At 40.1% G+C, this 16,813-nt stretch overlaps 1 protein-coding gene and 1 non-coding gene across 2 annotated transcripts; both read right to left on the bottom strand.

Annotated features, from left to right (window-relative positions):
- Nucleotides 1-4,819: 4,819 nt before the first annotated feature.
- ZFP69B (ZFP69 zinc finger protein B) lies at nt 4,820-15,782 on the bottom strand. The gene is made up of 5 exons (XM_057696694.1): nt 15,504-15,782; nt 12,619-12,704; nt 10,714-10,840; nt 10,361-10,456; nt 4,820-6,806 (listed from the first exon to the last, which is right to left on the bottom strand). The coding sequence occupies exons 1-5, from the start codon at nt 15,628-15,630 to the stop codon at nt 5,638-5,640; spliced, it is 1,605 nt and encodes a 534-aa protein (XP_057552677.1). The 5' UTR covers nt 15,631-15,782; the 3' UTR covers nt 4,820-5,637.
- LOC130843439 (small nucleolar RNA SNORA12) lies at nt 11,086-11,178 on the bottom strand. The gene has a single exon (XR_009050947.1). It is a non-coding gene; the product is annotated as a small nucleolar RNA SNORA12 (small nucleolar RNA).
- Nucleotides 15,783-16,813: the final 1,031 nt, after the last annotated feature.

Below are 16,813 nucleotides of genomic sequence, written 5' to 3'. Positions count from 1 at the left end.
ACTAACTTTGAAAGAATAAAATGTGGTGGAGGTTACAGTGTGTGATTTCAGAATCTAAGTCATAAAAGACATTGCCACTTCTGCCTTGCACAATCTTTGCTTGCTCCAAGGAAAGCCAGCTGAATAACCAGCATCAACTTGCCAGCAATGTGAGTGAGTCATCTTGAAGACTCATCAAGATATTCATCTCTAGGGCTTCCCTGGTGGCAAGAGGTTAAGAATCCACCTGCCAATGCAGGGCACACGAGTTAGGCCCTGGTCTGGGAAGATCCCACATGCCGAGGAGCAACTAAGCCTGTGCACCACAACTATTGAGCCCAAGTGCCACAACTACTGAAGCCCACATGCCTAGAGCCTGTGCTCCACAAGAGAAGCCACCACAATGAGAAGCCCATGCACAATAAAGAGTAGCCCCCGCTCACTGCAACTAGAGGAAGCCCTCGCATAGCAATGAAGACCCAATGCAGCCAAAAATATAAGTAAATGATTTAAAATAATAATTTTAATTTAAAATAATAATTTTAATTTAAAATAATAATTTTTAAAGGATATTTATCTTTATATATACACTTTTATGTATGAATATCATAACTTAATAAAGTTTCCACAAAATTAATGTTATAATATTCAGGGTAACCACTAAAAGAAGAGAAGTAGAGTATCTAACTTCAAACTAGTAAGGATGGGCAAAAGAGTAATAAAGTATAATCAACCCTAAAAAGAATAGCTATGAGTGGGGAGCTATTTTATACAAGGTAATTCAGGAATGTCCCACTGATGATATGCTATTTGACCAGCGACCTGGAAGAAGTCAGGAAGAAAACCACATGGATACCTGGAAAAAAAAATCTTAGCAGAAGTAAAGGCCTTGAGGTGGGAGCATGTGTGCCAGGCCAGGCATATGCATGAACCAGCAAAGAATGTTGTATTTTTTTAAATTAATTAATTTATTTTATTTTATTTTTAAAATTTATCAGGTCTTGGTTGCTGCACTTGGGCTTTCTCTAGTTGCGGCGAGCAGGGGCTACACTTTGTTGAGATGCGCGGGCTTCTCATTGTGGTGGCTTCTCTTGCTGTGGAGCACAGGATCTAGGTACACGGGCTTCAGTAGTTGTGGCACATGGTCTCAATGGTTGTGGCTCGAGGGCTCTACAGCACAGACTCAGTACTTGTGACACACGGGCTTAGTTGCTCCTCGGCATGTGGGATCTTCCTGGAGCAGGGCTCAATATGCCCTTCATTGGCTGGCTGATTCTTAACCACTACACCACCAGGAAAGTCCCAAGAATGCTGTATTGCTTGAGGCAAATCATAGTAAGAATATAAGCCATGCAGATGCTCTCTGGAGAATAAACTGTGGGGGATGCAAGTGTGTAATAATCCATGTGAAAGAAAACAGTGAACTGGACTAGGTGGTAGCAGCAGAGGTGATGAGAAAGATGTATTTTGAAGACAGAGCTGACAGAATTTTCTAATGGATTGAATGTACTGTTAGAGAAACAGGAGTCAAGGATGATTCTGATTGAGCGACTGGATGTTCCCATTTACTGAGACAGGAAATACTGGAGATAGAGCAGGTTCAGAAATGGGCTTGTTACATTTGAGATGCCTAATACACATCCAAGAGTCAATTACACACTTGGAATTAAGAATCCAAAGTGTTGACAGAGTTTGGGGTTGGAAACATAAGTATGGATGTGCAGTGGTCTGAATGTTTGCATCCCCTCCGAATTCATATATTGAAATCCAAAATACCCAATTGACAGTAGTTAGAAGCTGGGGCATTTGGCAAGTGCTTAGGTCAGGAGGGTGGAACCCTTATGAATGAGATTAGTGGCCTTAAAAAAGAACCTATAGGGCTCTCTAGCTCCTTCCACCATGTGAGAACATAGGGAGAATATTGGCAGTCTGTAACTAAGAAGAGGGCTTTCACCAGAACCTGACCATGCTGGTATACTGATCTTGCACTTTCAGCCTCCAAAACTGTGAGAAATAAGTTTGTGCTATTTATAAGCCACCCAGTCTATGATATTTTTGTTACAGCAACCAGAGTGGACTAAGACTGGGTGTTGGTAACAGAGGGCGAGAGAAAGGGAGTTTGTTCTCTGGGCTCTTCTTATAAGGGCACTAATTCCATCATGAATTTCCCACTCTTGTGACCTCATGTAACCCTAATTACCTCTCAAAAGCCCCTTCTCCAAATATCATCACATTGAGTGTTAGGGCTTCAACATACATATTTTGAAAAGAAACTTAAAAAAATAAAGGTAGAGAGAGGAAACACCTGTGTTTTGAAATCAATTATATATATTTTCATAAAAGCATGTCTTATCAGAAAAATTAAAGATACATGAATGTCACACACAGTCCAGCTCCCATCCCAGCAGTTTAACCCATCCAGCAGTTCAACTGCTTAGCTGGGCAACCTTGGGCATATCATTTATCCCCTTAGATCTTCAGCGTCTTCATTTATGAAATGGGGGGAAATAATAGTACCCATTTCAGAGGGATGATGCAGTTTAAATAAAGTCATCTCTGCAGATGTACAAAGTGTGTATGGCACAATCAGTTGAAAGGGGACGACAATGAGGGGTATTTGGATAACTGACTAGAAATTTGAAAAGCAGAAACGTTTAGATCCTCAATTGCATCATATGCAAAAACACAAACTCAAAACATAGGAAATAACCTTTTCAGTGATGAGAAGATTAACAAAATTAACAAAAGTCATACAAATAAATTCTATATGGAGGGATGAGTTAAACTGGAGACTGCTGAAGGGGCGGAACTTGGCTTCCCCTGGGAGAGGGGCTGCCAGAGCCACTGCTTAGTCTCCACTTCAGCCCTATTTCTTACCCCTGTGTCTCCTGTGTCTGGTGTCCCTGATTCCAGAGCAACTCCAGAGAATAAACTCTAGTCTCCTGCTGAATGAGGGAAGGTGGTGATGTAAACTCACATTTACAAAACAAAGATAAAGTCATGTAGTTAATCAGCCCTACTTAACTGCATTTTAAACAAATTAATTTAAAAATACCCTTCCATCTTAAGATATGAAGGCTTATAAATTCTTAGAGACATAAATTCTGATCCATTTGCAAGGAAAAAAAGGAAACAAAAAGATTTCCTCACCTATGAAACCTAGGTGAGACAGTACAGGAATTGACCTTCTCTATTGTCATCACAGATACATAATTCAATTCAGTTCAAATCAAAACAATTCAACAAATATTTATTGAGTCCCTACTGTGTGCCAGGCACTGTTCTAGGCACTTGTGATACACCAGTAAACAAAAGAGATCCCTGCTCTCATGGAGCTTACATACTAGTAAAGGGGGACAATAGTAAATAATAAGCATAATAAATATGTAAAGTATCTAGTATGTTAGGTCATATGTGATATAGACAAAGAAAGAATAGAACAAATTAAGGAGGGTTGGGAATATTGAAGTTAGGGGGTAAGGGACAGGTTGCCATATTAAGTAGCATGGTCACAACAGGCTTCAGTGAAAAGGCAACATTTGAGCAAAGATGAGAAAGGAAGGGCAGGATGTCTGAAGAAAGAGCTAGTGCAAAGGCTCGATGGCAGGAACAGGCTGGAGTTCAGAAGAAAGATCTGGGCTGGAGATATGAATTTGCCAATTAAACAGAGATAGTATTTTAAACCATAAGACATCATATGAGATCACTGAGGCAGGGACTCACTGAGGCAGAGAAAAGTGATGGTCATGACTTTCACTAAAAAAAGCAATCAGAGGAACACAAATTCTTGGGAAATCTAAGACCAGAGAAACATGGATGAACATATATAAAGTACAATGAGCATCCTCACTCTGTTCTTCTGACCATCAAAGTCATAAAGGACTTGAGTTAGAAGCCAGTTTGTTTAAAGTAAATATACTAATAGAAAATATCTAGAGATAATGGTATATATTCTGGATTAACAGCTTTACTTTTGACAGTTCACACAACGCTCAGGCAGTTGAATTGTTTGTTCTGCTCTTTAAGATTAAGAAGTTGAACTTGACCAATCTTCAATTACATTTGGAAGGATCCAGTATTTATAAATACAGTGATGTAGTATGAATCAACTCCTCCACTTCTCTCATACTTTCCTGCCTCAGTTTGGTACCTGCAGTCACCTTCTCCCTGGTCCTCTTTGGCAGGCCCCTAAATGTGTTTTTCTGGGGGCTATCACAAAACCCTCCCACTCAGCAGAAAGCACATTTGTGAATCTAATACTGTACATTTGGCAAATGGAAAGTCAAAAACAATTAAAATGACAGCCACCAATCTTAACACATCTATCTTCAAAAAAACATCAATATGTATTAAGGAATCATGACCTAATCTTGTTAGGTAAAATAATGGCATTGCAGTTAAGTCTTAAAAGAGTGGTGGTTATCTTTTAGAGATACATCTCAAAGCACTTGCGGATGAACAAAAAAAGCATCATTATGAACTAAAGTCTGCATAAATTTCTCCATAAATAATTCCTAGACTTCCACAACAGCATTACAATTGTGACTAAAAACAACACCTTTTTCAACAAAATATCAAAGGAATTGGTAAGGAAATAAGACTTTTGACATAGATATAAACAAACATACAAATTTGACATTAAATGATAGTCTATTGTCAGTATTAATCATTTTACATACTCTACAGCAGGTGTGGCAAACTACAACCCTCAGGCTAAATGCAACTCAACACTTGCCTTTTAAATAAAGTTTATTGGAACACAGCCACACTCATTCGTCAGTGGTTCTCCACTAGGAATTATCTTGCCCTCCAGGGGACATCTAGCAATGTCTGGGGAAATTTTTGGTTGTCACAACAGGTGAGGGGACTACCAGCATCTAGTGGCTGGAGATGCTGCTAAACACCCTACAACGCACAGGATGGCTGCCCATGACAAAGAATCTGGCTCCAAAATATCAGCAGTCCCAAGGTTGAGATACCCTGATTTATATATTGTCTCTGAATGCTTCTGCGCTAAAATGGTAGAGTTGAGTAGTTCTGACAGAGGCCATATAGCCTGCAACACCTAACATATTTACTATCTGGCCCTTTACAGAAAAAGTTTGCCAATTCCTCTCTATAGAAAACCATAAAATATAAATATGTATAGTGGGTTATCTATCAAGTCTGGAAAATTCCCTTTGACATTATTTCTTCTAGAAATGAGACAACTGGTATCTTTCTATACCTCTTCTAGCCATATAAAGGGCTATAGCAAAAGGTTATATGGTATTCTGATTCATTAAAGGGATATTTAAAACAGTGACTCTCAAAGTCAATCACAGATCACTGGCCTGTTGTGATGGTTTCACTGGCCCACAGTGAAATGAGAAAAATAAAGACAAATTTAGGAGATTTCCATAAAGCTGATTTAATTCAATGTAAAGAGTTGTTCTCTATGAATATATCCTTCCTATATTTTTAAATATTAAAATGCCCTTTCTTTTCTGAAACAATGCTGATAATAGGTAGTATTTGTTGTAATGTGGCAAAATTAATAGTTGTAACATTGGGTCAAACCATTAAAAAAATTATTGGTTCTTGAAATCCAGAAGTCAGAAAACCACGGATTTAGAGGTTTTTGATCCAATTTGGGTATTCTTTGATGTTGAACATATTTCACGTATCATTGTTAAAGGTGTTTCTTAAATGTGTTTTGCAATGTCGAATAAGTGATGAACTACAGCTGAAGGCTTTTCCACATTCATTACAATCATACGGTTTTTCTCCAGTATGAATCCTTTGATGTTTAGCAAAGGATGAATCATGCCTAAAGGCTTTCCCACAATGACCGCATTCATAAGGTTTCACTCCAGTATGGACTCTCTGATGGATAGAAAGATGTATTCTCTGGCTAAAGGCTTTCCCACATTCCTTACATTTATATGGTCTTTCCCCAGTATGAGTTCTCTGGTGTTGAGTTAGGTATGTGCTGTGGCTGAAGGTTTTACTGCATACATTACAAATATAGGGTTTCACACCAGAATGAATAATCTCATGTTGCCTGAGGTGTCTAACCTGGAAAAATGCTTTTCCACAGTCTTTGCATGTAAAAGGTTTCTCTCTGACATGAGTTCTCAGATGCTGGATCAGCCCAATGCTCTGGCTGAATGCTTTCTCACAAACACCACATTCATAGGGCTTCTCCCCAGTATGAATTCTAACATGTTGAGTAAGAGACGATGGATGTCTGAAGGTTTTCCCGCATTCCTTACACTCATAGGGTTTCTCACCAGTATGGATTCTCTGATGTGGAATAAGGGATGAACTTTGGCTAAAGGCTTTTCCACATTCTTTACATCTGAAAGGTTTCTCTCCAGTATGAATTCTCATGTGTTCTGTAAGATGAATGAGCTGTTTGAAGATTTTTTCACAAATATTACATTCAAAGGTTTTCATTCTTGTATAATTCCTTGAGTGATGAATCAAATCTAAATTGTATCTACTTTTCTTTCCAGATATGTCATATTTATGGTGTCTTTTTCTTGGAGGATCTATTGGTCCTGGAATAACTTTTGAGCTCACATTAATAGTTTTCACAAATCTGTTAGATTCTTGGCCTCTCTCCTGTGTGAGTGTTTTCTTGTGGATCAAGGGGATTTGCTCCTTACCCACTCTTTGGTTGTCCTGGTGGTTTTCTAACTTGTGACATTTGGAGACCCTTCCCAACGTGGAAATCAAGGTGTTTCCTCTCATGGACTTCTCCATCACCAGACCATGGTGTAATTCTTCCCATGAAATGTCATTCTTTAAGATTGACTCTTTGGTTTCTGTTTCATCCTCCAAGTCTGAAAGAAATCCCAAAATATAAATAACCCATATTCATTGTACTTTAAAAAATAAATGGCCACAGTGAGAACAGAAGGGGAAAAAAATATATATATATACTAGGTACAGGAGGGTTGGACTGTCTTCAAATGGGATCCTGCTACCTAGAGAGCTGATATGAAAGTAACAAAGTGGTCAAAGCAAAGAAGCTGTTAAAAGTATGTGAGGTAAAAACAGATGATTGAACTTGGTTTACCCCCAAAAAATTAATAAATAAATAAATAAAATTTTAAAAAATAAAAAAAATAAAAAATAAAGTATGTGAGGTGACTTTAAAAATCAGGAGGAGTTCATCAATGAGAATTGCAAGAGGAAATGAACTAAGAAGAAAGCATCATTGTAAGGGCAAATATCAAGAACTAAGACTTCTAACATGATATCATCTCAAGCTCATATTTCTATGACAAAATTTTATTTACTTAAAAAAATTTAAGTACCTCATACTTTGTGCATGTCAAAATAAAACATTAAATAATATAGAAATGCATTCACTAAAAAAGGATAGCCTCTCTCAATCTCATCCCAATTTCCTGTAGTCTCTCAGGATCTTGCAATGCATCTGTTCAGACATTTCTCAATAATATATACATGTGAATGTGTGCACTTGTGTATATATAGTCATAAATATACATTTCTACCCAAAAAAGGGGATCATGGAATACATATAGTTCTGCATCTGTTTTGTTTTTTTTAAAAACTCAACTCTACATCTGTACATTTAGATTTATCTTATTCTTTTTAACAATTGTATTGCATTCCACTTACAAACATATTTGTTTAACTTTTATCTATTGAAAAGTATTTAGGTTGTCTCCAATTTTTCACTTTGTCATTATAAACAAATTTGTGTACACTCCTGTCAGTGTTTCATAGGATTTACTAAAAAGAAATTATTGGGTTATGGGTATGGGTGCCACACTGGATTTTTATCAATCTTCATAATTTTTACATAAGAGGTGAAAAATGGCTTCTTTCTTAATTTGTGAAAAAATATTAACTACACTGTAAAATCTTAAAAGATAGAGGATATATATTCTATCCATAATATACATGACACAGCATTTTTGGATGAGGGAGTTTCTTGTATTTTTACCCTCTATTTCTATCTAACCATTTTGGACCCGTGATCCTGAAGCACCAATATTTCCTGTTCACAGCAAAATCTTATTTCCCAGAACGTCTAACCTAATTTTAGTAATAGCACATGCTTGGTAACAGCTGTATAAATTTTGAAGTAGACTCAAAAAGCAAGTAGAGATGTTCGGATTACTTACTACAGGGAATAAGGAATCATTTAACTTTTCTTTTTAGGGTAAAAACAAGATAAATGTGGTATTTTAAGTGGTCAAATCTGGCAGTAACATTTAAAATGATTCAGAAAAAAGGAAGACATCAACAAATGCAACTAGAAATTATAGTAATTGGCATGCGATGATGGGATCCTGGCTTAGCAACGTATCAACAGAGATGAAGAGTAGAAGTGGACCTAGCAGGTAATATTGAAGATGAAACCATGGAAAACGAGGGAAAAACAGTAGAAAGCATGAACCATTCTTGCTGATACCATGATTTCTAGTCTCAGAGGCTGAAAGAACAGGAGGAGTCAGGATGATAACTTTGGGGAGAAGACGACTTCTGTTTTTGGATGTACTGGGCTTGAAGTAACAACAGTGTGTCTATATAGAGATGTTCCAAACACCAGGGATATGTGGGAACAGAGTTCATATGAACGTATATGACAAAGATGAAAATATGGAGAATACAGAAGTCAAAGGGATAGTTGAGACCATCGCAATGCATTTGTGGAAGTCTGTGCAGAAACAGAACAGCAGTGTAGAAGAGAGGCTCCTCAGGGATTGTGGCAAAGACTGCTAGCTGCTCACTGAAATTTCTTCTCCCTATTTTTGGACACACAACTATATTTCCCAATCTTCCTTGAATTTGATTGAGTGAAGTGACAAAGTCTCCCCCATCAAGTGAATGAGAATGAAAAGTGATGTACGCCATTCCAGTCTGGCCTGTAAAAGCCTTCCAGATGAACTCCTCTGTGCTCTTCCTCCACTGCTGGCCAAACTTAGATGATGAGGAGGCCCTCAAGGATGATGGAACCACCATGTGGAAGGAATCTCTGTCCCTGAATTGCCAGGTGGAAGAGAACTGTCCACTGCAATTATAAATTATACCTCAATAAAACTCTTTTTAAAAGGGAAAAAAAAGAAAGAAAAGTACTGCCCCACTGAACTAAACAATTCCCCCAGATCAATATATGAGCAAGAAAGTCCTATTCTGTGTGAGCCAGACTTTAGAGTCTATTTACTATAGTAGTTTAACCTAGCCTAACAAGGGCATAAATGATATGTCTGCATTTTTTTAAGAATTTTTTTTGATGTGGACCATTTTTTAAGTCTTTATTGAATTTGTTACAATATTGCTTCTATTTTACATTTTGGTTTTTTTGCCACAAGGCATGTGGGGTCCTAGCTCTCCAACCAGAGATCAAACCCACATCCCTTGCATTGGAAGGCAAAGTCTCAACCAGTGGACCACCAGGGAAGTTCGCATATATCCACATTAAAAAGGAGATTGATGAGAAGCACTGAAAAAGCAGTAAGAGAGAGAGAGGAGACAAAAATTATTAAACTAGCTGGTGGAAGAAAAGATATCAAGAAGGTGGTGAGGTCTATATGACCTAATGCTGCCCTGCAGGACGCTACCATAAGAACTCAAATTGTGGAGTCAGAATGATTAGAATTCAAATACTGATTCCACCAAACAGTAGTTAAACGATTGTGTACAGATTTCTTAACCTAAGAGCCTTCTTTTCCTCATTTGTAAGATGGGGTTAAAGTAAGTACAGGACTCATAGAAGCCAGCTTGGAAAATAGTGTCATTATTACTGTTCTTAGAATTTGAAGAAGACTATTAAAAGCCATTGGATTTGGTAAGAAGGAAATCTGTGGTGATTTCTCAAAAAGTCATAAATTATCTGAAATAAAAGTTAAATTATAAAGTTAAAAAGAGAATCAGAATTGAAGATATGGTCATAGAATAAGATTTAGGAAAAATTTTTAATGAAATCATCAGAGAAAGTGAAAGTCAAGATAAAATGACCTAAGAATCTGGTGAAGGGTGCTGTCTTTATGAGGAGAGACCCACAGATATCTGGTGAAGGGTGCTGTCTTTATGAGGAGAGATCCATAGATATCTGAACGTACAAGAAAAAGAAGCTATGATCAGGGCAAGGTTTAGAATGTTGGAGAAAGCAAGAAAACCACAAAAGTCAGGTCATGAGAAATGGTGAAGGCAGCTAACCCTGATGAAAAAGGCATCTCTTTTCCTCTGACTCCAAAGAAACTGATGAGAGGAGAGGAGTGCAGGAAACTGGGGACAGAGTGGTAATCAGGTTTCTTGTGGGTCTCACCCAGGTGGCTGCAGCCTTCCCCATGGCCTGGAGAAGCCTTTAAGCAGAACTCTCTGGCCAACGTGACAAAAGCTCCATCTGCCTTACTCTTACCTGGACTTGGACCTCCTGAAACCTCTTTCTCCATCAGCCATGGTTCTTCTCCTTTCTCCAACTGGGAAATCACACCAGGTTTGGAAAGCTGATATCCTGCTCATGAAGAAGAAAAAACTAAGGTCGAAGAAGCACCCCAAGAATTTACAGATAGTTCTTTGTTATTCAGGCCTTCTGAAGAGTAGAGTAGAAAGATCAGGGCAGAAAAAGACCATAGCCATCCTGACCTGATGTTCATAAGGGGCTAGAAATCTGTAACACAGAACCCAAAGCCCAAGCACAGCACTTAACTTAGAAATGAAGATTTTTATTCCAATAGGCAGGTTCTAGTTACAAGGGGAACTCATCCTTACCCACTGAGACCAGGTTCCCATAGTTCTCCAGCATCACCTCCCGGTACAGATTCCGGTGAGCAGGGGCCAGCTGCCCCCACTCCTCCTGGGTGAAGTCCACAGATATGTCCTTGAAGGTTAACAGTTCCTAGAACAGCAAATATGTTCCTCTTCAGCCAGAGTTAGGAGGTTGTTCTAACCTCATCTAGATGCTGAGAGATTCTAGCCCCAAGTTTTCCTGGATACCATCTTTTTTTTTTTTTTTTTTTTTTTTTAAAGCCAATCCATCACAGGGGTAGAGAAACACCACTCAGCAGAGATTCCCCTCAGGCTAGACAGGTGTAGTCTATGTCAGCCTGTTTGTAAGGACTTAAACTTCCAAGGTAGACTGCCACATGCGGGAGCCCATCTATGATGCAGGAAAGGCTAGAAAGAGATCTTTCTCATCAAGCCTTTGCCAGTTCCTATGGACACCCTCCTGAAACTGTTTGGCTGATTCTCTGCTGGAGGTTACAAAACAATGAAGGGAGTGTATAAATTGTCTTTTACAACTCACAATTTGGCTGAAGGCAAAATACTCATGAACTATATTAAAGAAGGTCACAACACAGTATATAGTAATTCAGATTAAGGACAATAAAAATTAGGCATATTTGAGAAAGGGGAAGGTTCAAAAGGGGCTAAGGCCACAAGAGAAGACAGGGACCCTGACTGTGCCAAAAGAATTGGTTAAAATGAGAATATTTCAGCATGGATAAGACCCTTAGCTGGGTATTTCTGTTAGTAAGAAGAGTATGTGAGAATAGCACATTTTTAGAGCACGCATGAATTCTGCTTAGTAAGGAAGATCCCTTGACCAAAGCAGACACTATTGTGAGCTACAAGAGCCTGTTATGAATGATCTACAGAAAGTAAATAACCACTGGGGTTATTTTTTTAAACTATTACCAAATACGAAGAGAACCCAGAAGCCAGAAGGCTGAGATAATAACAAATTCCTTACATACGGAATTAAGACTATTTGAATGATTTTTTTGTTTTGTAAATAATTCTGGAATGCACTTCAGGCCTACTAGACTGACGCAACCATTTATATTTAACTGGTGATTTGAAGAAGGTTAAAGACTTGGGACTAAACCCTGTACCATGTGATTTTGGAAGTTAAGACCACTCCACTTTAAACTCTTCTGTTCTCTAACAATACCTCTATATTGGTTTTCTCTGATGACTCTCTAATTCTCTTGAGTTTCTCTATGCTTCTGGAGTTCGGCTATGCAGAGCTTTGCCTGCCAGTGCCATCGGTTTTCTGATGAGCTCATGTATGATGCACAGATACTATTAAACTGCTCTTGGAAGTTTTCCTTCCTTTTCTTCTCAGCCTATTTAGTTTGTGTTCTTTATGACCTGTCAGTAGCTTCTCTACTCATTTCTCTATCATCTACAATTCTGCTCTAGGATGTGACCGAAAATCCTTTCTTAAAGGTCATTAGGAAGTATATACAACTCCAAGAATATCAGAACCCCACTCTGCTCATTTTAAAATGTTGTTTTAAATATTTTACCATATTTGTCTTTCCCCTGGATGACATCTTGAGAGGCTTAAGGGCAAGAATTACATTATGTACTTTTGTTCTCTCTCTCTCTGTCTCTATCTCTGTCTGTCTGTCTGTCTGTCTCTCACACACACACACCCAATGTGCTTTTTAAATTTGTTGTATAAATGGCTAGAGGTTTGCTAGAAACAAGAGAGTTTCTGAGGAAGGCTACTACTGGTGGGGAAATAGCCTGTGAAATCAATCCATGCAGCCTGGTTTCTAACAGGCTAAGAAAATCCAATCCAGGAAGTCGAGTCAAAGAAAACTGAAGTCCAGGGCTCTTAAAATCTGAGAAACAATTTCAAGAAAGTGACAAGAAACTCCAACCTACCTGAGATTCTGTTGTCAGGGATCCAGAGGTCACTTTATCCTCAAAACTTTCTCCCCCCGTCTCATCAGCATCCTGAGATAGCAGAGCTGGGAAAGGAAAAGGGCTATGAGGTCTGCATCTCCCCAAATCCCTCAGATAGAAAAACTGCCTGCAGACCTGCTGAATATGGGCCCCTTCTCAATACATTCAACACGAGGGACATTCAGGGCAACTCAAGAGCAGACTGGAGCCCCTTAATGAGGAGGATCTGCAGGGCGTTGATTGGGAGGTTAATGTTTCCCAATGGTCAATGCTGGTCCAAAGGCACAGACCTATCAGTCTATTCCTCTGCACAAAAATCTTCAATGATTCCCCACTTACAAGAAAGAAAAATACAAACACTTTACCATAGATTTAGAGATCCTCCACAACCAATCCAAAGCTGCTTCTCCAAGTACTACCTGCCTCTAAACACCACCCTTCATGCACTGAACACACCTACCACGTAATCCTATTCACCATTCTTTGAACAAACCTGGAGAGCACCCACCTCAGTACTTTCCCCCAAGTCCTACACAGTGAAAAACTGAGGTATCCTTCTAGACCAGTTTGAGTGAAGCTTTCTCAGACCCCCTTAATGAGAAGAAAGCTTCCTCTCCCCTGTATTCCTCCAATGCTTGGCTTTTATCTCCACTCTGGTATCTAGCTCAGGCTGCCTTCTATTATATTTATTTTTATAATGGTCACTGTCAATTGTGTATGAGTATGAGTATCTGCATAGAAACTGTATCTGGTTCATTTTTTCCCATCTGCTATTTAAGTATAACACTCTGCCATGCTGCTAAAATTCAAGAAATACTGGCTGAATCTGACGTATTAAAAATATGAATTAGCAATTAAGGCATACGAATTATTGTCCTTGTATTTTTCCCTTAACTTTTTTTTCCCTTAACTTTTTATTATGAATACTGAACAACCATATACCTAACACCCACATTTAATGATTGTTAACACTTGCCACATTTGCTTCATCTATCTATATATTTTTTATGAACCATTTCAAAGTTGCAGACATCGTACTTCCTCCCTAAATACGTCAAAGAATTTTCTCCTGCATAACCATGATTCCATTTATCATACTTCAGAGAGTTAACAATAATTCCACAGGATCATCTAAATATCCCGTCCCTATTCAGATTTCCTCAACTGTTCCCAAACTATCTTTTTTTTTTAGTTAGTTAGTTAGTTATTTGGCTGTGTTGGGTCTTCCTTGCTGCACACAGGCTTTCTCTAGTTGTGGCAAGTGGGGGCTACTTTTCATTGCAGTGCTTGGGCTTCTCATTGTGGTGGCTTCTCTTATTGCGGTGCACGGGCTCAGTAGCTGTGGTGCAGGGGCTTAGCTGCTCCATGGTATGTGGGATCTTCCCAGACCAGGGATCAAACCTGTATCCCCTGCATTGGCAGGCAGATTCTGAACCACTGAGCCACCAGAGAAGTCCCCCTAAATTGTCTTGTATCCTAGATTTTTTCCAAACCTGGAGCCAATCAAGGCTCACACATTTAAAGCAGTTGTTATTCAAAGTCTCTCTTACTCAAGATAGTACTTCCCTTTTTCTTATGACATTGGCTTTCAAGAGGCCGGCATCGACTTACTGTATCCTCATGGTGGATTTCTCTTATTTTTCCATCCCCTGTATTTTCATTAAAGCAGAAGTTCAGCCTTTAAGATTAATTTGGATAAGGTTAAACATTTTAGGCAGGGATTCTTCATGCATGAGACCACATGCTTTATATTAAATGATCCAGAAGACACAAAATATCAGGTTATCCCATCACTGGGACACTTGGTTAAGATAGTGACCACCAGATCTTGTCATTGAAAAAGCATGTTCTTTCCCTGACATTTAGCAAGTGATTTGTCGGGGCCATAACTTGACACCATGTGAATATCCTATTCCCTATCAAGCTTCCAATTTACAATAAAATATTCCATCATTCCTTCTCTGTTTATTATTGGCAGGCATTTTCTGAAAAGGATGTAAAAAGCAAGGTAAATGCATCCTTCATTCCAATAATAATCTATTTTCAAAGTAAGAAATCAATGTATTAATCACTTCCAATGTTGGCAGATGGGTTTTCTACCCCCCTTCCTTATTTTATTTTTTATTTTTGGGGGAGTGTTCTTAAATTATTTTTCTTTTTTATAAATTAGTTTTTATTGGAGTATAGTTGCCTCTGAGCTATACAGTAGGTTCTCATTAGTTATCCATTTTATAAATAGTAGTGTATATATTTCAATCCCAATCTCCCAATTCATCCCACCCCCGCCCCCCCTTGGTAACCATAAGTTTGTTTTCTACATCTGTGACTCTCTATTTTAAGTGTCATCAAAAATGTGTGGAATTTTACTTATTCAAGATGTTACAATCAATCTGGACACTTAAACTGTCCCCAATTTGAATCGGGCTTCTGCCTCCTTCTGGTAGATGTCTATTAGTCTTTGAGCTCTTCCTTGCTGTTCCAGCACAAGATACTCCAGTCTCACCTGGTACTTCCCCTGCTGCCTTCTACGTCTGACCTACCCACCTAATACCTGGACAGGTCATTCATTTGATTCACATTTCCTCACCATAAAAAAAGCAAAATCAGGCAAGCCCTCCCAGCTCCATGCACCCATGGGGAAGATAAAAATAAATAACATACACAGCCATGACACTGAAACATTGGTTTTAGGCTGAACTAACCACTACTGCTCCGGAAAACCCCAGGCCAGGGGCAATAATCAGAACTCCAGAGACCTTTTACCCACTGTCTCCCCAAGAGATGCTTCCGCTCAGATGCCTACTTTCCGTCCCACCCTAGAGGATGCTGCTTTTCCTCCCTCCCAACCAGCAGTCTATTCTCACCTTCTCCTTCAAACATCTTGGTCACGTGCTCCCACAGGGGTGCCCCCTCCTTGGCTTTCTCTGGATGGTGCAACTTCACCCAAGTGCTGGCCTCTGCTGGCAGGGTGATCAACAGCCGCTGTAGCATGATGACTTCAGCTCTTCTTTCTGGGCAACTGTAGCTCAGCTCACAAGGCAGAGAATTCTGACTGCACTTGTCCACTTTTGATGAGGAAATTGCCAGAAACTGATGGGAGGCTTCACAGTTGCACAGGTGTCCTCCACTCTCAGGAACCCAGGGTACATACAGCACCAAAATCCAGAGTCTGGACCTTTTTTTACTCTCTAGGCTCTCATGGAACACCTCCCATCCTTGCGCTCCATTTGTCTCCTCAGCAGGCAGCTGGAGGCTCCAGATGTTTATTCTAAATCTCCACCTCTACAGTCCCCTAGACATGCTGTTAGAAAACATCAGAGTAGCAAAAGGATCTAGAAGATTCAATCACATGGTCAGAATTCTATAACTTGCACCAACCACTGAACATTTTTTACAAAAGATGCATGGAAACCGTGCATATACACAGCCCATATGGTCCAAAACATTGTGCTGGGGTCATGAAGCTTAAAGGGATAAATAAAACCCAATTCTTTGCTTCAGGCAGTACTAGGTTTAAAGTAGTCTGAGATTTGGAATCAAAAAGGATCTGGCTTTGAATGCCAGCTCCTTCACTTGCCGGCTGTGGCAAATCACGTAACCCCTCTAATCCAATTTCCTCCTCCCAAAATGGAGATGATAAACCTTTTCTCCAGGGCTGGACCGGCCCGGCCCTGCCCTCGCAGCCTTTGTCTGAGCCCGAGTCTGGGGTGCGAAGCACACCGCTAGCCACGAGTGACGGCGGGCGGGACGGAGGCGGCGCTTCCCGGCTTGTCCCCTCCCCAAACCCGGGGGAGCCCCGGCTCACCCCTCTCACCAGCTCGCACCGCACGCCCTAGCCCTCCAGCCGCCACAGGCTGGTCTCCGCGCAGCTCCAAGATGCTCCCACGTAGCGCAGCCCGGCCGGTGCGCCTGCGCGGCAGCAGCCTCAGCGCGCGGTTCCCGGCGTCCTCCGGGGCAGCCCGCCAGATAGCCGGCACCTCCGGGGATGCGCGCTGGGATGCGGTCCCATCACTCTCGGTTTGCCCGCAGCCCAGGACCCGAAACCAGGGTGCGGCAGCCCGCTCCCGCGGAAGGAAACAAACCCTGCATTCTCGTCCCTGTCGGAGGCTACTGAATAGAACCAGCTCTCCTCTGCTGGGCATAGACGTAAGAATATTTCCGCCAGGAGATTTGA

Source organism: Hippopotamus amphibius, chromosome 1 (assembly GCF_030028045.1).
Source record: "Hippopotamus amphibius kiboko isolate mHipAmp2 chromosome 1, mHipAmp2.hap2, whole genome shotgun sequence".
Taxonomy (NCBI): domain Eukaryota; kingdom Metazoa; phylum Chordata; class Mammalia; order Artiodactyla; family Hippopotamidae; genus Hippopotamus; species Hippopotamus amphibius.
This window is presented reverse-complemented; position numbering and strand designations above follow the sequence as displayed.